This window comes from Xiphophorus couchianus, chromosome 6, assembly GCF_001444195.1.
Source record: "Xiphophorus couchianus chromosome 6, X_couchianus-1.0, whole genome shotgun sequence".
Lineage (NCBI taxonomy): Eukaryota > Metazoa > Chordata > Actinopteri > Cyprinodontiformes > Poeciliidae > Xiphophorus > Xiphophorus couchianus.
The window spans coordinates 29,045,522-29,066,554 of record NC_040233.1 but is presented as its reverse complement, the minus strand read 5'-3'; the positions used below and the strand labels follow the sequence as shown (position 1 = coordinate 29,066,554).

Genomic DNA, 21,033 nt, shown 5'->3' with positions numbered 1-21,033 from the left:
TAAAACCAGTTTAAAACCTGAACACTTCCAGCAGGAAGATGTTCATGAAACTGGTGTAAAACCAGTGGCTCGCCCAGTTTAACCACTGCTTCAGCTCCAGCATTAATCCCAGTATAAACTGATGCAACAGGAGGATTATTTCCAGTATTCCCAGTTAGGTTTGTTGTGAAACTTAAAGGAGTTAAAAATCCACCACTCCCATTCCAGTTCATACTGGTGGAAAGGCCCGGTTGTTCCCAGTAAAGCTCAGAACCAAACTGAGTAGAACCCAGTCTGAACCAGAACCAGAACCAGTATAAATCCAGTTTAAGTCCAGTTAAAACTGGTTGTTAAAGGTCAGATTAACATATAAATGCCCCTCAGAGATCAATGACCTCATCACGGACTCAGACCCTCCCAGTGTTCCCAGTTAAACCGGGTCAGGACCCCTGCAGCTCTGCGTGGGAATCCCCTCGGCCCGCCGTCTCACAGGGGCGGGGGTCAGCGGGGCGGGGGGCGGACAGCGGACGCTTTGTCCTCTGACATTCCTCAGTTCACACACACTGGGAAGTTACACGCTGCACCCGAACGCCTCATGGAGGGAAAGCTCCTCTCAACACGCTGCACCCGAACGCCTCATGGAGGGAAAGCTCCTCTCAACACGCTGCACCCAAACGCCTCATGGAGGGAAAGCTCCTCTCAACACGCTGCACCCAAACGCCTCATGGAGGGAAACCTCCTCTCAACACGCTGCACCCAAACGCCTCATGGAGGGAAACCTCCTCTCAACACGCTGCACCCAAACGCCTCATGGAGGGAAACCTCCTCTCAACACGCTGCACCCGAACGCCTCATGGAGGGAAAGCTCCTCTCAACACGCTGCACCCAAACGCCTCATGGAGGGAAACCTCCTCTCAACACGCTGCACCTGAACGCCTCATGGAGGGAAACCTCCTCTCAACACGCTGCACCTGAACGCCTCATGGAGGGAAACCTCCTCTCAACACGCTGCACCTGAACGCCTCATGGAGGGAAAGCTCCTCTCAACACGCTGCACCTGAACGCCTCATGGAGGGAAAGCTCCTCTCAACACGCTGCACCTGAACGCCTCATGGAGGGAAAGCTCCTCTCAACACGCTGCACCTGAACGCCTCATGTTGTGTTTCCATCATGCAGGATTTTATTTGTTTGTGAGGAATTAATTCACCTCATGATGGTTAAACATCAGGAGCTGCTGAGTCACAACTAAAACGCTGAATCATTAGTTGCCATGGAGATCGTCTCCATGGCAACAACCTATAAGGTAGAGTGATGCTGTGGGTGAAGCCCACTCCTTCCAGCAGACAGGAGAAACTTCTGCAGGAGTCAGAACCTTAAACAGAACCTTGTTGAACAGAACCAGAGTCAGAACCGGCTGCAGAGGTTCTGGACCCAATCCAGAAAAACTCCAGAATATTCCAGGAATCCAACATTTGGGATTAAAAGAAGCATCTGACAGATTTCTGTAACTGAACAGCTCTGACCTCAACACACACACACACACACACACACACACACACACCAGAAACCAACTGCTCTCTGTTTGGAATATCATCACATCCGCCTCTTTGTTCCCATTAATCCCAATAATCTGCTGGGTTTGGCCACACACACACACACACACACACACACACTCACACACACACTCAGTAATCTGGTTACGCAATCACCCTGCTGCACCGGCAACACCCCGTTACCACGGTAACCCAGCTCCTACCCAGCATGGCAGCGCCCTCTGGCTGGAACTCTGGGAACTGTCCCTCTGAGGGGACGCTGACGGTGCGGCGGAGGCTCCGGGCCCTGGAGGGGTCGGCCGGGGCGTCCTGGGGGTCCGCGGCCTGCGGAGGGGTCAGAGGTCAGAGGTCAGAGCGTGGCGGTGGGGGGGACAGGAAGGTGAAGGGTCAGAGCGAGGCGGACCTCCTCGTCCTTGTTGAGCAGGATGAGCTGGCTGTCTGTCAGGATGCAGAACCTCCGCTCCCAGGCGGCGCCGTCCGAGTACGGGCTCTGACCGCACGAGAAACGGTGGGCCGGCGGGCCCTTCACATCTGGAGGGGAGGAGGAGGGAGGCAGAGGAGGAGAGGAAGAGGAGGAGGGAGGAAGAGGAGGAGAGGAAGAGGAGGAGGGAGGAAGAGGAGAAAGAGGAAACACAGAAACTCATAAATGTTTGCAGATGATTCCCGTCTTTAGCATCTCATTCTGATCCTCACCGGAGAAATAAATGAATATTTGATGTTTCATCAATTGTGTCTTAATATTCCAAATAATTTCATGATTTTTCAGAACAAAAAAAAAAAAATTAATAAATATGTGAAATTAAAATTAGACAAAAGCCTCAAACCAAAATGTTTAGGAGTTATTATTGATGAGAAACAAACAGAAACATCAACAGAGTTTATTTTAGTAACTATTCTGTTCATTCAGTTTCATCCATTCATTTTCTAACACCTTGTTCCTAAAGGGTCAGGAGGAGCTGCTGCCTCTCCAGGTAACGTTTGGGGCGAGAGGCGGGGTCACCTGGACAGGTCACCTGGACAGGTCAAACTCTATTTCATCTAAAATATTAGAACTGATTTAAAATACAACGATTCCTTCTACAGCTTCCGGTTTGGTTCTGAGCTTCGTCTCATAAAAACATTTTTTTTCTGTGATCGGCTCATTAAAGACGTTGATGGTTTTTAGTTTCCAGAGTTTGGAGCCTTAAAGGAGAAACGCGGCGGCAGAAAGAATCGATAAACCACTGAGGACAGCTTGATTCGAAACCATAAAAATCATCTTTTATTAAACAAAACAGAAACACGTAATAAACTAGATACTGTAAGTACCAGCAGGTCCAGAACGGATCCTACTGGTTCTGATGGCAGAGATCGACTCTCTGCTGTTTCCCCAAACGTAACATGGAAACATAACAAATCTGAAGACAAAATTTAAAAGTCCGACTTTTATTTATTAATATGCGAAGATCCACCGAGTCAAACGGCGACATCAGGAACCAACCCGACCCACTCTGGCCGGGTTTCTGTCCGACATCCGAACCCAAACTGCTGCGGGGGCAGCAGTTCTGATCGGGCGGTTCTGGACCAGGCGGTTCTGTTCTGGTTAGAGCAGCAGAGGAAGCTGCAGAGCTGCAGTTCCTCCAGCAGAGGGCGCCGTCGGATCAAAGGGTGACGATGATGGAAGGCGAGTGTCACAGTCGCCTCAGCAGAGGTCAAAGGTCACAGGGTTAGCGCAGCAGGGAGACCTGAGGACGGGTGGGTTGGCCCGGTTCTGATGGTTCTGATGGGCTCGTTAGACTGGAGACACTCAGGAGCTTCACAGAACCAACTACTGCAGGTTCTGGTAATCAAACAGAACCAGACAGAACCAGACTGAACCAGACAGAACCAAACAGAACCAGACTGAACCAGACAGAACCAGACAGAACCAAACAGAACTCTGAGCAGGAAGGACCGACAGGAACCGACAGAAACTCGTTTAAATCAAATCGTTTAATTTCTTTTCAGTTAAATAAAATAATTTAAACAGCAGGACATCAGGATCTGGTTCTGGACCCGGTCCGGTCCGCAGCAGAACCCGGCAGCAGCTGGGTCTGCGCTGTCAGCTGGTTATTTCTGGCTGAGCAATAATTCATCCACACCTGCTGCAGCCGGCACCACCAGAACCCGCTCCGGTTCTGCCTCCTGGGATTCCGGCCCGGATGATTAGCGGCTCCAAGGTCCGGTCCGGCAGCAGAGACGGACAAAGACAGGAAGGAGGACGGAGCGGCATCCTGCTGCTGAGACGGACCGAACCAGGTCCGATTCATCTGCACCGGGTCAGATTCTGGTCCGATTCATCTGAACCAAACACTGGCTGCAGAACAAAGCGGACCTGCTGTTGGTTCTCTGCAGTCGGGTTGGAACCGCCGGGACATAATACGTGCCGGTTAAGCCGCAGCGTTCCTCGGTCCGGAGGGAAACCGGACCCGGCCGAGCCTCCAGAGGGAATGTTCGGACCGGGCCGCCCACCTGTCCCCTCCAGGCATGTCTGCTATTCCTCTGAAGCCGCATGTCTGTTTGTGTTTACATGAAACTGGACCGGCACCAACTGGGATCAGGTTCTGGTTTCATTACTAGGCAGAACCAGAACCGGTCCAGACACCTGAAGCGGAGGAGGGAATAAAAACCTTCCCCTGCAGCAGGGAAGCAGCAGCTGCTGGGTTTACCGGGTTCTGGTTCTGGTTCCGGTCCGATCCACTCCAGGTGTTACCCGGCTCCCGGTAAACCTCCCAGCAGGATTCCCAGAGCGGACCGGAACCGGAGAGGAGTTCCCGAAGGGTTAACGGCTGCTGCACCGACGGGACAACAGAGAGGCTTTGTCTGCAGACCTGCAGGTCGCCATGGCAACCTGTAAACACGGCAGCCCCCAGCCAATCAGGGCGCAGCTACATCACATCACCGCTTTATCAAGATGGGACCATTGAACTGGAGGCGGAACGACACACACACACACACACACACACGCCGACACCGACACACACACAGCGGTACAGAGCTGCTGCAGTTCTCTGATGAGTTTCAGAGCCAGTCTGAACCTCAGACACCAGCTGAAGGTGAGGTTCTACTGGACCCGGTCCGGTGGTTCTGCTGTCCACCATGAGCTCAGCCTGTTACATGACCCGATGCCTGCTGAAGGTCCATTGGGCTGGTTCTGAACGCCCACACACACCTCTGAGACGGTTCCAATCCAGACCAGTTCACAGGGAGACGGATCCAAATCCAGATCCAGATCCAGATCCAGTTCCAGTTCCAGATCCAGATCCAGATCCAGACCCATCCTTCTGTCCATCCTAACATTCAGTAGGATGGACAGATCCTACTGTAGGACCATCCTCCTGATGGTCCGGTCGACCCGGTTCTGCTGGAACCAGGTCGACCGGGTGGAGCAGAACTCCATCATCTGTTCCACCTCCAGCTGCTGTGGCTCTGAGTCAAGCCAACCTGTTCCCCTCCTGGCCTGTGGGGGCGCTGCACCAAGAACCACTGAAGGAAACGACACAAAAACCTCTGAAGACACTGAGAGCAACTTCCTTCTTCACCAGATGGAAACAAGATGGAGGCGTCAGATTTTAGTGTTGGAGGATTTCTCTTTAGTCTTTGGCTAAAGACCAGGAGCCATTTCTACTGCTAACGCTAGGCTAGCATGTTAGCTTTGGCATTTACCCAGAATGCCCTGCACTGTAGTCCACTTCCTGCTTTTGGAGCGGTCTCCGGTCCGCTTCAAGTTCACATATGAAACCAAACCAGAGTTCACTTCAGTCGAACCCAGACCCAGGTCTGGAGGACCAGAGGTCAAAGGTCGATTAGCGTTCACACCTCACCAACCGGACCGGAGTGTGTAGGTGAACGGACTGGAGTGGGATGAAGCCTCAGACATTTTGAGCCAAATAAAAATGAACGAGTTCATCTTCATTCAAAACGTTTCCTGGTACCACGAGTCACCTGGTCCAGTTCAAGCTCATCTACAGAACTCAGACCAGAACCAACCAGAACCCACCAGGAAGGTTCATTACCAAATGATGAGACCACAACAGAACCTCTGCCTCTTCAACAGAACCAGGTAAACTCAAAGGTCTCTTCATGAATATTTCATGCAGAACAAATATCAGAACCTTTTCCTGCTGGTCTCTGTGGAACCCGGCAGCGGTTCTGTTTAATATTTAAACCTGCTGACTGCAGCAGCGTCTGCAGAGCCGGTTCTGCCCCTCGGTTGTCAGTCACTGGATGGGTGGGGGCTGGGGGGGCTTTCAGGGGTCAGAGGTCAATGGTGGCGTCGCCTCGGATCAGGCTGACGGGGGCAGCGGAGCAGAGAGAGCACGACAAAGAGCCGAGGGAGGCGAAGCAGAACCGGAGGCCACAGGACAGAGAACGCTGGTTCTGATCCGTTCCGGGTCCAACAAGCTGAGTTCTACTGGACCTCAGACTGATCCGCAGTCAGGTCACAGCCTGATCAGAGAGGAACAAACCCGACAGCAGGAATCCCAACGTTCCCACTGAACGTTCCCACCGGAGTCTGAAAGGTTGATGAGCCTCCCTTTGTTCTGCACGGGCTTTTATTCTGAAAGGATCATTTACATACAAAAGGACGAGTCACTCCTGGCTGGAATACCCAAACACTGGAATTCCTGCCAACATTCCCAGCTCCTTATAACCAGAACCTGGATCTACCAGAACCCAGAGTTACAGAACCCGGTTCTGCTGGACCCGGAGTTACCAGAACCCGGTTCTGCTGGACCCAGACTGCAGCAGCGTCCCAGGGCGGGTGGATGCTCGGTCAGCTCTGTCTTCGCTGACTCAGGCTTCTGTCTGTGAGAAGTGAGAACTCTGTGGTTTTTATTACCCAGCATGCACTGCGGCAGCCTGGAGAAAACTCTCACTGAGCGTCTCTGTTCACATGTTTACTAGAAGCCGACCCTGTTTTGACGCGTCAGACCTGCTGCAGGTTCTCATATCCTGATCTGGACCAGAACCAGAGGTTGTTGCTGAGCGGAGCAGGAGCCATCATCATGTTAATGAGTGAAAACGGGTCAGAGCCCAGGACCGGCACGGACAGCGTCCAGCCAGACTGACGGCCATGACGGTTTGCCTCAGCCGCTCCCCACCTGACATACAGATTACAGCAAAACACAACATCCCCAAACTGCTCTGCATGTTCAGAACTTATCGCAGGTTTCACCACATCGCTCAGCCCGCTGCATTTCCTAACACACCCAACACAACCTTCACCAGTTCAGTCTATTTATAATCAGCAACAGCAGCTCATGTGAAGGTACTGTCCAATTACACCGAATCTACTTCAGTCCAAATAAACTGAAGACAACACAGTTAGCATGCTAACACAGGTAACATCAAAGACAGCAACACAATCATAACATCAGCGTAATAACATGCTAGCATTAGCATGGAAATACCCGACTTAACACGTCTAGTTCGCTAGAAGAATAACAAAGTACCAAGAACCAGAACCAGTCCTGAATTATCCAGAGAAAATAGCAAACAACACAGTTAGCACACTGACATAGTATGGAAACGTTAGCATGCACAAAAGAAAACAGCATGCTAATATTAGTGCACCAAAGTTACCATCAAATACTAAACACTGCTAATGATAGCTAGCATCAGTGAGCTAATGTTATTAACCCTTTGAAGGAGACGTCTTCACAAAGCGGCCAACTGCGACGTGACAAAGGTCCAAACAACCTGTGAGCACGTTAACGTCTGTAGAGCTGGTCAAAACAACAGACAGCTGGTGGCCTACACCCTGAAATATTTCATTTAGTCCATCTCACTGAAAAATGTAGGATGATGTGCAGCAGGCTGAAAACGGGAAAGGATGCAAAACATCTGATGAGTAGAGAAGTTGGTGATGGACAGTCAATCACAAGGACTGGCAGCCCTGGGTGTATTTCTAGATTTGCAGTGAATACTTTTCCCCAAGATAAGAAGATCAATGTTCATAAACCTTATAGGTAAGTAAGATTAGTGAGATGCAATCAAATATTGCATCACGGACATTTAATGGCGCATTTAATTAGTATTAATTAGTAACCCTGGAGAAAATGACCCACCATTCAGTCCCACTCACAAACAAAACTGGTAAACATCTAGACTTTTGTCCAATTTAAGTTTGCTCTGGTGTACGGGGAAAGACCGTTTATGAGACAGTGGCATAAATTCAAGTAAAGTCAATGATTTGATCAAATCAACCAACGTCCGGAAAGAAAGTTAAGGATCGGTTTCCAAACCAATTATTCAATAAGCTCCAAGTATAGGTTCCACTTCCACAGATAAATCATCTCAACTAGAACAAGTAGCTGCTACATTAGCAAAAACGAGTTTGGTAAACAATCACAGCTGCTCCATTCAATACTCGAGTTCCTCACTTCCAACGTGAGTCATGGCGCCTCACATGATGAAGTGACAGTTGCAAAAGGTCAATGAAAAGACAACAGTTAGCTAACATTATCACGTAAATATGAACATGAAAAACTACCAAAACTTAACACAGCAGCTAATGTTAGCATCGATAGCATGCTAATCCAATTAAAAGAAAGAACAGTAAGCATGCTAACATTAGCGTAATAATTTGAACATGAGACGATCCTGGATGACAGAGTTAGCTGCAGCTTCTCACCATGGCTGATCCAGGCTTCAACATCAGAAACAGGCTGATGTGTGCTGAACTACTTTCAGTTTATAACCATGCACTCAATGGCCAGTCATGAAACACGTTGATATTTTTTTTACATTTTCAGAATGTCAACAATAGTCTGCAGGTTCCCTCCTTGTTATGGAAGCTCATATGGATCCAACACATTTAAGAGCCTCCTGATTACAGCCTGCAGTTTCTCTCCCAGTAAACACAAACATCGTTCAGCTCTGAGTCTTTCATGACTCATTCTAGGAGTTTAGCTTATCCAGAGCTACCTCTGTAGTTATGCTGCTACAGGCTCAGGCAGCTGCAGGACAAACTGACCACTTTTTCATAGAAACGCTGCCAACAGTCAACTGTTTAGCGGAGAAGACAGTAAGGCCCAAACAATCCCAGAATGCAATGCAGTGTGCCATTTCCCTGGTGAAAATATGAAAACAATGTTAATGTTAGCTGGAAAGGATAACACATGTAACATGCTACTGTTACAAGGCTAATATAGACATGAAAGAAAGGAAGTCCACACAGTAGGCTAATGTTAGCATAAAGAGCTAGCATGCTATCATTAGCACGAAATGTTCTGGAAATACTAAAAATAGTTCTAGAAATACTACAATGTTGAACTAATCCACCAGGAACACAGAGAGCTGCAGCCGTCCAGTACAGAAAACCAGCAGAAAGTCTGGAGAACCAGTATGGAGAACCAGTATGAAGAACCAGTCTGGAGGACCAGTATGGAGGACCAGTCTGGAGGACCAGTCTGGAGAACCAGTATGGAGGACCAGTATGGAGAACCAGTCTGGAGAACCAGTCTGGAGAACCAGTATGGAGGACCAGTCTGGAGGACCAGTCTGGCGAACCAGTCTGGTGAACCAGTATGGAGGACCAGTATGGAAAACCAGTCTGGAGGACCAGTCTGGAGGACCAGTATGGAGGACCAGTCTGGAGAACCAGACTGGAGGACCAGTCTGGAGGACCAGTATGGAGAACCAGTATGGAGAACCAGTCTGTAGAACCAGTATGGAGAACCAGTCAGTTTACAGCTGGAACTGAAAACATCACCAGTCCAACTTCCTGTCTGCTGCTGTGTCCAAATAAAACTCTGCAGCTGCTCAGCATGTTTCTCTACTTCCTGTTGTCGTTTAGTGATGATATTTCTGCAGAGCTTCATGCCTCCACAGTCAGAGCTAACAGAAGCTGTAATGTTTGTTCTTTCTGCCGGAACTGGACCGATCCGGACCTGCAGTGAGAGAAGCTTGGATCATTTGGAGGTTGAAGTGACTGAATCTGTTCGTCTCCCTGCAGAGAACCGTCACATGTGAAACATGTGAAACCTCCGGCTGTTCTTCTCACATGGCGGTGTATCAGTGCAAATCAATTAAACCTTCTTCCAAATCCTCCACCCAACCAACGTTCCTCCTGAAGGAAAATCATCCCTCAGACTGAAACTGTTGGGTTGACCACATCCTGGATCCGGGGTCAGAGGTTAATCAGAGGAGGAGGAGAAGCTGGAAGTTTCAGGGCCAGTTTTGTGAAACTCTTCAGCCTCTGATCTGCCTGAACTCGATGATTTACGCTGTGTTTGCAGCCTGCAGAGCGTGAAGGGCGAACAATGAGCCGATTTAAAGGGACGGTGTGTTCTGGCAGGTAAACACCACTGAGGTGTAGACAAACAGAGCCGCAGGAACACGTTCTGCCTCCAACAGCCACAAAACAAACCCAACATTCATGAACAGCTAAACCAGAATATGATGGTGAAGAACCTAAACTACAACGTCCCACACTAACTGGTACCTGAACAGACCAGGAGACTTGCTGGGTGGGTCTCAGTAAGTGTGTCCAACCTGAAAGAGGTGAAGCTATATGAAGGTTAAAGGTCTGGATGGATCCCAGTATCCTGGAGTTCCTGTGTAGCAGAGGGGGTCTGGTATGTCCCACAGCAGCCCACTGGACAGGAACCACAGGACTCTGTGGAAGGATAACAGCCTCTTGTGGTCTGCAAACACTTGGTGAATGAGTGTTACCGGGTAGAGGACTTACAGTCCGCTGGGGCAATGGTTGGTTCATCTGCACAGATGGTGGGATCATTCACAGAGTGCTGGTTTGAAGGAAGACCTCAAACACTCGTCTGCCATCAACCAAATCTGCCAGACGTCAGTGTTTAACTTTGACATCGTCGATCAAAATCTGTTCAAAGTCGGGAAAAATGAACGTTCCAAGAGAAAACGTCCGTCTCATTCACGAAGAAACTCAAACTACAGATGGTAACGTCTTACTTCTATCTGGAAACATCCAGTAATTAAGAGAAAGTTGTTGAATTTTTTCCTCTTTTATGTGAATTTAAAACTTTTTGAACTATTAAGGAAGGTTTTGTTGTAGCCATTTCTGATTCTGCCACATTTCTAGAATAGAATAGAAATATACTTCGTTGTCCCACAAAGGTGAAATTGTGGTTCACTACAGCAACGTGACAGGAAGTCAAAGCAAGTAGATTCATACAAAGACAGAAATATAAAACATCCATGTAAAGACAAAGACTTTATTGGGAACAGAGATGTTTTAGAGACTATCAGCTGCTGGGAGGAAGGATTTCCTATAACGCTCCTTTGTGCACATAGGATGCAGAAGTCTGTCACCAGCTCACTGAGTTTACGATAAAATTATTTCATGGCAGAGCAACAGATAAAATCACCAGTTTCATCTGCATGCTGTGTGACATTCAATAGAAAATATAATTTAGAAGAAATTATCTTCTATTTTCTATGTTTTAAGAGGGAATAATGTAGAACACGGACAGATTGTGAAGGTCCCAACCTCTGCAACCCGGTTTGGTTCTGGTACTACCAGCCGAGGATGATTGTTTGGGTTTAACAAGGCGATCAGATAAACAGGAAGAGAGGAGAACCAATCAGCAGAGCCGATCGTTACACAAACAGCTAAACATGAAGCAGCTTCATTCTCCTACCGGACTCTGGTTCCGGCTCGTCTCTCAGAACCCGGCCAATCCGGCGGGACAGCGTACTGATGAAGCTGCTGACGGATGGCGCTCTGCGCTCGGCGTTCCTGAGCGGCGTTCTGTCCGAGCCGCCGGCGGCACCAGGTTCTGACATGGACCGGAAGAAGGGAATGATTCTGCGCAGAGATCCATGCTTGTCCGGATCCTGGTTCTGGTTCCGACGCCGGGGCAGAGTGCTGGTTTTGAGCAGGCCGAACAGCTGAGGGCGTTCCAGGTTCTGGTCTTCAGATGTTCTCCACTGGTATCGGTCCAATGGCTGCTCAGAACCAGGCTCAAACACCTTCCAGGGTTTCCTGTAGAGGTGCCTGCGGTACGGACCGGGCTGAACCGGGCCCTCGAGGCCCTCAGGGGGAGTTCCACTCCCACTCATGGTCCAGACCGGATGGGCTCGGTTCAAGGCGCAGCGACTCCGCCGGTTCTACAGCCGGGTTCTAGATGGGTCATAATTCAAACCCAACAGCAGGGCTCTGGTCCAAATTTGACGGCGCTGGGCCCTCAGGTCGTCGTCATGCTGCCGTTTCTCAACAGGCAGCCAGCGAGCGAGCGTCTTCCTGGGAGGAAGTCAGTCAGAGGAAGAGCAAGCCTCAGCCAATCACAGGGCAGCAGACTGTAAACCAGCAGACTGTGGTTTTCTGCCTGAAGAAAATCTGGTTTATGGCTCCGCACCCTGATCAGAACCGCTCAGGCTCTGAACCAGTTCACTCCAGGGTCCGGCTTCTCCCTAGTTCTGGTCCACAGAGTCCGGAACCAATGAAGAGCAGGGCTTCCACAGGAAACCACAACCCAGGGTGCTTTTACCTCAGCAGCGATGGTTTCGTCACACCACCATGTTTCCACTGATCTGCTGTGTGAAAGAGTGTGTGTGTGTGTGTGTGTAGGATTATTAATAAAACAGGAACCGAGAGCTGACACACATCTGATAACCTTCTTTATTTACACACATGTATCATCTCAGTCCCTCTGCTGCTTCTCCAGAAGATTTTTCTTGAAATGAAACTGGATTTAGAAACCACAGCGACTCCAGTTCAGCAGACCTCCACCTGATACTCGAGGGTTGGAGAAGTCTTGGTGTAAGGCGACCAAAGCCAGCGGCTGGTCCAAAGGCGTTCCCCGGGTCCAGAGGCGTTCCCCGGCTGGTCCAGAGGCGTTCCCCGGGTCCAGAGGCGTTCCCCGGGTCCAGAGGCGTTTCCCGGCTGGTCTATTCCCTCTGCTTCTCACTCTTTGACAGTTATTATGATGCGTAACCGTGGTAACAAGGTATTGTTTTTACAACTGGGTCCAGTTTGTATTAGCATCTCAGAAGCTGAAATAATTCCTGAACTTTGACCCCAAGTCCCAGAGAAATTCAAAAGGATGAGAGAGAGAAGGAGGAAGTTCAACTCATCTCAGAGCGAATCCCCTACTCCAACATCTCTCTGCCTGGCTTTCTAATGGCAGGGCAGAGATTTTGAGCTGTTAGTCATGTCATGCAACAGTCTTCAGTAAGAGGCCAATTCAAATTCACTACGATACTGACTGCTACATGAGATCCTTACTGCCCACAGCATCGCCATCCACAGCAACTCTTTTTAGACACATTGACTTTCCGATTGGGATAAAAAAAAAAAAGGGTTTATAAATTTTATTTCTTCACATCAACATCATGATGGCTTTTAACAGCAGAACATCTAACATCTCCTGAAACTGGGGTGGAATAACTGCAGCTTTTAAAGGCTGAACAGATGTTCTGAAATATTTGAGGAGATATGAGGAAGGGGCTCTAGCAGAGATCCAGACCTGGGTTTCCCAACCAGCCCTCCAGCAATCCCAGTTGACCCTCCAGGTGTCCCAGTTGACCCTCCGGCAGTCCCAGTTGACCCACCAGGTGTCCCAGTCGACCCTCCAGGTGTCCCAGTTGACCCTCCAGGTGTCCCAGTTGACCCTCCGGCTGTCCCAGTTGACCCTCCGGCAGTCCCAGTTGACCCACCAGGTGTCCCAGTCGACCCTCCAGGTGTCCCAGTTGACCCTCCAGGTGTCCCAGTCGACAATCCAGGTGTCCCAGTTGACCCTCCGGCAGTCCCAGTTGACCCACCAGGTGTCCCAGTTGACAATCCAGGTGTCCCAGTCGACCCTCCGGCAGTCCCAGTTGACCCACCAGGTGTCCCAGTTGACAATCCAGGTGTCCCAGTCGACCCTCCGGCAGTCCCAGTTGACCCACCAGGTGTCCCAGTCGACCCTCCAGGTGTCCCAGTTGACCCTCCGGCAGTCCCAGTTGACCCACCAGGTGTCCCAGTTGACCCTCCAGGTGTCCCAGTCGACCCTCCAGGTGTCCCAGTCGACCCTCCAGGTGTCCTGTGGGGCTGGAACAGGTGGAGTTGTGAAAAGCTCTCTGCTCACTGACCCACATTCGGAGCTGATGGGATCAGGAAGTGGCGGGTGTCCTGGACGGCGCCGCTGCATCTGGGTCAGCGCTAAGACCCGGCGATGATAATCCCAAGAATCCGAACCAGAGCCAAGTCATCCAGGCGCTGCTGCCCAGGAGGAGCTCAGGGAGTCAAGAGGATCAGGAAGTTCATCCGCTTCGTCCAACACCAGGAAAATCAGGAGGTCTTCAGCTGATAAATGATTCATCAGAGGAACGCAGGGAAGCAGAAGAAGTCGCCGTCACATCCAACATCATTTATTAATGCTCCACTCTAAAGACCGAGCAGAACCGTCCTCCGTCAACGCTGCTGCTGCGTCAGACGCCCCAGCAGCTCCAACTGGTTTCATCTGAGGGAATCTGGAGTCACTGGGAACAGAAACCTGACAGAAATCAATCCCACCTCTCGGATGAGGAGTTTCACACCTGCAGCCTCACCTGGGAACCAACTTTGGAACCAACTGGAACCAAGCTGGGAACAAACTGGGAACGCTCAGCGTCACATTCCTGATTCTCTGCTATCCCAGATAAACCCAACAGAACACCCAGAGACGGGAAGGTTGATGAAACTGATGAAGCTCATCGGTTCCTGAACATCAGAAACACAAAGACCTGAAAGGGGTGGAGGGGCTTTACCACACCTAGAGGATTATTACAGAGCAGCGCAGATGAAAGTGTTAGTGGGTTGGTGTGACCCAACATGTGAAGCTAAATGGAAAGAGGTAGATCTGTCTTATAGAGATATACCTCTACAATCCTGGCTCGGAGATCATTGTCTTATTAAAAAACATATAGATTCTGACCTAATACCCTTATGGATAAAAGTACCATTATATGGCATGGTCAGACATATGGCATAAAATATTAAAGCAAGTAAAGACTGAAAGAAATGCTCGAATTTTAAGATGGCCAGTTTATGATAGAAATTTTCTCCCTGCAAGAATGGATAAGAGATTTGCACAGTGGTCACAAAAAGGCTTAACAAGTTATTGGAAGATTACAAAGAATAATGAATTAAAAAGTTTTAAACAACTTCAAGATAACTATAACCTGGAAAAATGTGACTTTTTTAGATACCTCCAGTTAAGACACTACTACAATAAAAGTATAAAATATTTGGAGGAGGACGAGGCAGGTATACTTAAAATCCTATTAGATTCGAGCAACGGAAGATCTCCCAAAAAAACAATATCCAAACTATATGCATGTCTACAAACGGAGAGGAAATGTAATAAAACATATATTAAGACTAAATGGGAAAAAGAAGCCAAAATAACAATAACTGACCATGTTTGGTTAAATATATGTAACTCTGTGATTCACACGTCAAGTTCTGGCCTGTGGAAGGAATTTTCCTGGAAATGCCTGGTGCGTTTTTTTGTTACACCTGATATTAAAAGTAAATATTGTAACGATACTGAAAAGGCAAAATGTTGGAGGAACTGTGGGAATGTGTCTGCAGGACATTTTCTGGGAATGCATTAAGATCGCACCCTATTGGTCAGAAGTGATAAAAGAAATCAACACTAAAATGGACTTAAATTTATGTTGTGACTTTACTGTGGTTTTCCTGGGTAATTTACCCAGGAACTGGAGAAATCTGATAGATACCTCCTACTGATATCTCCAGGTGCAAAGAAAGCTGTAACTCGCCGGTGGCTGGATGTGGAACCACCGTCATGTTTGGACTGGAAGGACATTATTGAGGAAATTCACGCAATGGAGAGACTGACTTTCATTAAGACTTGCCACTTAGAAATACAATAAATACTGGAAGAAATGGATCAGTCGTCCGACACCAACTGTATAATTTATGTAATTACCTATTTTCTTATTTTAGTTTTTTCCTTGTTATCACTCAACTGCTCCTGTCAAACTAGCTGCTCTGTAACTTTTTGTTAGCGGGTCTAACTGTTCAATGTATGTATGTGAGTCTCTAAAACTGCAAAAATAACAAAAATAAAGTTTAAAAAAAAAAAGAAACACAAAGACCTGCCTGGATGGAAGAGGTTCTGGAACCAGAACCAGAACCGGACCTCAGCTTCAACAGACTCCAACCTGACATCAGAACCACATCAGCAGGTCGGATCTGTGGTTCCGGGTCTCGATCAATGTCCTGGTCAATCAGCCAATATTTCCCTTCCTCTGCGGCTCCAGAACTGAAATTTCGGATTATTCTCCTGATCACTAAACGAGCCGCTGCTGAAGCGTCGCAGTTTGTTGGTCTTTGTGTCCGACGGCAGGTGAAGTTCGAGACGCTGTGAGCCGTAAACTGGGATCATCAGAATAAGTTTTATTTATTTATTAAAGATCCTGCAGTCATAATTTACTGCTGAAATGAACCAAATAAATCTGGGAGTCAGAGAATCTGAGGGAACAAGAATCAACGTTTACATTTGTCCGTCGCACCACTCCTGCAGTTTAAGGTGCAAAGCTTTCTTCAGCTGAAAGTAGCTTCCAGTAATGCAGCGCTGCCCCTACCCCCACATGTTGCTGCACACTGCCAGCCAGCTGGCTGAAAGGAGACTCATACATCTTTGTCAGAAAAAAGTTCAGTTCAGCTTTTTGGAAAATTTTTCCCACCACCAAAAACTATAAGAGCGCCCCCTATGGCTCCAGTCAGACTCTAAAACTCTAAAGCTGTTTTATTTTTTACTACTCATCACTGATCAGAACCAAAAGACCCGGTTTTTTGGTTCTGATCCATTCGGTCGTTTTCCCCTGGGGTGTGAAAACTTCAGAAATATTCCCATGAACTTCCTGATTTCTGCTGGTTTAAAGCCTGTAAATGTGAGCTGGCAGCAGGATGAGCTGTAATGTGAAGGAGAGAAGTGATGTCACTTCCTGGAAACGGAGTAAAAATACCAGTGAGTCAGACTGGACCAGTAACTCCCTCCCAGCACCGTCTGAACTTCTGTTTTACTGGAAACATAAACTTCATGGGAACTGCAGCGAATTCACCTGCTGGTTAAACCATAACTCCTGTTTATTCTGCAGATTCTGGTTCCTGTTCTGACCCGACCCGACCCGCGTTCTGCTTACATCAACACCCAGACATGCTCGCCCTCCAGGCCTGACCTACGACTGGAATCCCATCCATTTCCTGGCCGGCAGCCCGGAAACCAAACATTCCAGCCCGTAAAAATCACCAGGCCCCGGAACCGGGCCAAGAACTGGGCCAAGAACCGGGCCGGAGAGGAAGGCAGGGGAGGGAAACCAGAGGAGGACACGGAAACATGCCAAACATTCCAGACACAAAACCTGGACAACAGCAACTCAGAGGGAGGAGCAACGTTCCCGTTTCATCCAGACCCAACAGGAAAACCCGACCCGGTCCTCCAGGCCGGACCTCCAGGCCGGTCCTCCAGGCCAGACCGCCAGGCCGGACCTCCAGGCCAGACCTGCAGACCGGACCTCCAGGCCGGACCTCCAGGTCGGACCGCCTGGCCGGTCCTCCAGGCTGGACCTCCGGGCCGGACCTCCAGGCCGGTCCTCCAGGCCGGTCCTCAGCAAACTTTCACGTTTCAGTCTGGAAAATGAGACAAACTGAAGCTGTGAAATGTTTTTGTTCAAATCATAAATACCGATGAATAAATCCAGAAATTCAGGAAGTCTTTAAATTTTCCTTCAAATATCTCTGATTTCAGTTCTGTTGGGTTTCCGGAACTTCCAGGTTTCTTTGCCAGAAAACAAAGTCAAAAATGATTGGCAGCGCTAAGCCCCGCCTCCTGGCTCTGATTGTTGGTTTCTCCAGGCGGCAGCAGCAGCTCAGATGGATCTGTTCTCAGATGATTTTCAGAAACGGTAACATGGTGGAAACGGATTGAACTGATGCAGAAAAACAAGTTTTAGAAAAATCTGCAGTTTTAATGCAGGCGAGTCCTGGACGGTTCTGATCCGGTCTCTGCAGCTCGATGAGGTAATGTTCTGGGTCCAGCAGCTGCCTCACCTCGCAGTCACTTCCTGTTTTAGTCACTGTGTGATGATGTCATAGATTAGGTCATCAGGCTGGTGGAAACCCGGTTCTGATTCTGGTTCTGGTTCTGACCTGGGGCCAGCAGGGAGGAGGATCCCACCGTCCAAACTTCAGGAGGAAACTGGTCCGACTTTTAGGAACAGTTTGAACCGGAACCCGTCTCGGATCTGTTCGGGGTCAAAGGTCAGAGGTTGGATCCAGAAGGAGGAAGCTTTCAGAACAGAACGTGAAGAGGAACAAACCCGCTTCAGTTCCTCTGCAGAACGTTTCCTCTCCTGCTCCGAGGCCACCGCGAAAGTAATCAGATTACTTCCTGTCGGCCGCCTGTCCGGCCACCCTGAAAGCAATCAGATTACTTCCTGTCGGCCGCCTGTCCGGCCCGCTCAGGAATGTAAACAAAAACCTGGATTCCTTCAATCAGCTGCAGGGAGGAAACAGGAAAGCTGCTGCTGGTTCTTCCACCCAGCAGAACCGACCCGGTTCTGTTTCAGGAGACACACAGGAAGTTCAGCCGGTTTACAGGAAGACGCTGCTCCTCTTGGCTGAAGAGATCTTGAACAAAACTTCAGATAAAATGTATATAAATAACTGAACTGGTGCAAATTAAACTGCAGGAATTGTGAAAATAAATGATGACTCAGCAAAACGGACTCAGATGTTTTAATGCGATTTGAAGCAGAACCTTCAGCTCTTCAAAGCGGTTCTGAAGCTGCATCATTTTCAGAGAATAAATAACTTTCAGATTTCTGCAGCATCAAAAATTATCTACAAATAATAGATAATAATAGAAAAATGTTCATTTTGACTTGTGATAATTAAGTTTATGTCACAATAATCACATTATGTTTGTGCTTTGATCTGTTGAAATGTATCAATAAATTTAATTATCGCTGCTCAGTAGAAACAGATGATTTTATGCTCAAACCTGCGAGTTTAAAAATCCGGTACCAGAACCGGTACCAGACCTGGGAGAGAAACCAGTTCAGTCTGGATCCCAGGAACCAGAACCAGAAGTCCAGCAGCGTTCTGGACGATTCTGTTCTGCAGAGGCGGTCCGGTTGGGTTTTTCCACTCCGGGTCCAGAAATAGAACTGGACTTATTTTGGGCCGGCGCTGTTTGTCCGGAGAGGAAATCCTGGCCTCCCCCCCCACCGGGCCGGGTCGGGAGGAAATGGAAAGTTCCTCCCGACCCGGTTCTATTGTCCTACAGAACCTGCAGTCTGACAGGACAAAGAGGCCGTCCGGGTCCAAACCCAAACAGCATGGTTCTGGTTCTGGTCCTAACCTGCCAGGACCCGAAGGAACCAGAGTCAGAACCAGACTGTCTGGACCGTTCTACTAGGATCAGAACTGGTGGAGGAGATCCGAAACCGGGTCGAAACCAGGTCACTGCATGTTAAATGTTCTGGATCAGAACCAGAGGATGAAGGATCAACCGACACCTAACCAATAAAACCAGAGGAGAACCGGGCTGAACCGGCCCTGGAACCATGAAGAGGTTTTTATCTTGACCCAAACAGAAACGATCCGGCGAAACCCAGAACCAGAACGTCCTACAGAGAAGCTGACCCTGAAGGCAGCATGGCGCCGGTCCAGCAGGGAGTATCTGGTACCAGCGCCAGAGTCCAGCCGGGTGAGATCAGCTGACAGAACCGGCTGCTGACATCACAACCTGAGAGGGTTCTGGTGATGCATTCAGGAACTGTGGGATAAAACCCTGCTGCTGGTCAACATGCAGTCACCACCTGGAAGCTCCTGTTTCCTGTGGGCAGTGAACGCATCACCCAGAGCGCTGACAGCAGTGAGGCGTTCAGGTGACTCACGTCACCATCAGACTTCTGAGTCACGTTGCTGGGCTTTGGTCAGAACCCATACGGGCGACCCGGTTCTGAAACACCTGCAGGCCGGTTCCAGGTCACCTGGATGACATCACAGGTCACAGGTCACATGATCTGCTTCTCGGCCCACCTCCAGGTTCTGTCCAGGTCCGGTTTGGGCTTCATCCCATCAGAACCCGTCAGAACCGGCCTTCAGCTCCTGCAGCTGATTTAGCGGTGAAACATTTGAACACCATGGATGACCTCTGACCTCCACCTGGAGAACCCCTCAGGAGTCGGTGACTAAAATATTCACCCTGACCAGATTATTGATGATTAATCTGAAGAACCGGGTCGGTTCCAGCAGAAGAGTTCAGCCCAGAAGGTTCTGGGTAACTAAAGCTTCTGGACCGAGCAGAAAGGTTCTGGAGCTTCTGGCCTGGAGGTCAACACCTGACCCGGTTCTCAGTCTGACCCAAACTGCTCCAACAGAACCTGAACACTGGTTCTGACCCGAAAACTCCTTCAACTTTACAGGGAAAACCCAACAGGTTCTGGATCTCCACAGAGGTTCTGCTCTGGCTGAACAACCTTCAGGACGGGTTCGGAGAAGTTGGACCTCAGAAACTGGATCCTGGCTCGGCTCAGGACCAACTGGGTCTATTTTTAGAGAACCGGTTTCAGGGTCAAACCTCCATGAAGTCCAGCTGCTGCGGGTTCTGACCCTCCTGGACCGGACCGTGTCCCGGTACCGGCCTCCCCTCCCCCTGGGTGAGTTCTGCTTACCGTAAACCCGGAGCCATCCCTGCTGCTGGGACACGGAATCCCCCAGGATCCGGTCCACCAGCGGATCCAGGAGACCAGGTCCGCCCTGGAGGGAGTCCGGGTCCGCCGGTACCGAGTCAGGCTCCATGTCCGCCGAGGAAACTCGCTGTGCCGGGGAGAGGCTCCGGAGGGGCGCGTTAAGCCGGGAGGAGTGTGTGAAAGTGGGATAAAGTGAGAGTGTGATCCCGCATGGAGGCTCCGGGGCTCTGGCCGCCCCGCTGCTCCCTGCAGGCCGCTAGCTGCTCCCGCTGCCGCCGGCGGCGCTCCGGCTGGCCCCCCGGTCCTGCCTCATGGCTCCAGTTCTGGGAAAAACGGTCCAAACTTCAACCAAAGCTGCAGAAACAGGAAGCCGGGAACTTCCCCTGTCCTTCCCGCTGAATTATTCCCCACAGTCCGGCAGGCGGAGCGCAGAAAGCGGCTGGAAGTCCGGGATCCAGGCGGAGGACGGCGAGTCTCCGGCGGGCTGGAGGTCTGAGCTGCTGCCGCTCCACGGGAGCGCGCAGGCAGCGGGGCTGCGCTGCGACGTGCCAGCCCCGCGGGAGCGCGCAAGGAGATCCGGGAGGAAAGCTAGGGAGTGAAGCTGACACCCCACCCACCTCAAAAAATTCAGCAAATAGTCTGAGTGGTTAGTGCTCCGTTTGTGCAGGTTTGTGCCGTTAAAATGGACGTTTGTGCAGCTTTGGTTTCTGAAATATTAAAAATTATATTTTAGGTCATCAGAGTTCACCATCCCCCCATGTTGCTCCGAAACAAACCAAACTGGGCTACTGCTCATCATGAGATATTACATAAT

General features: G+C 49.6%; 1 protein-coding gene across 9 annotated transcripts in view; it reads right to left on the bottom strand.

Moving 5' to 3' along the window:
* The window catches only part of rasal2 (RAS protein activator like 2), a 51,571-nt gene extending 30,874 nt beyond the window's left edge, over positions 1-20,697 (bottom strand). Inside the window, exons 1-4 of one of the 9 annotated variants that reach the window (XM_028019688.1) lie at positions 10,246-10,350; positions 10,050-10,173; positions 1,936-2,063; positions 1,736-1,856 (exon numbers count right to left, since the gene is read on the bottom strand). In XM_028019688.1, the coding sequence (XP_027875489.1) occupies positions 1,736-1,856; positions 1,936-2,063; positions 10,050-10,173; positions 10,246-10,293 (421 nt within the window). In that variant the 5' untranslated portion in view covers positions 10,294-10,350. Of the gene's footprint in view, positions 1-1,735; positions 1,857-1,935; positions 2,064-10,049; positions 10,355-11,170; positions 11,867-20,201 lie in introns of those variants that run through there. The other 8 variants (XM_028019689.1, XM_028019682.1, XM_028019684.1 and 5 more) reach the window with 8 other exon arrangements.
* Positions 20,698-21,033: the final 336 nt, after the last annotated feature.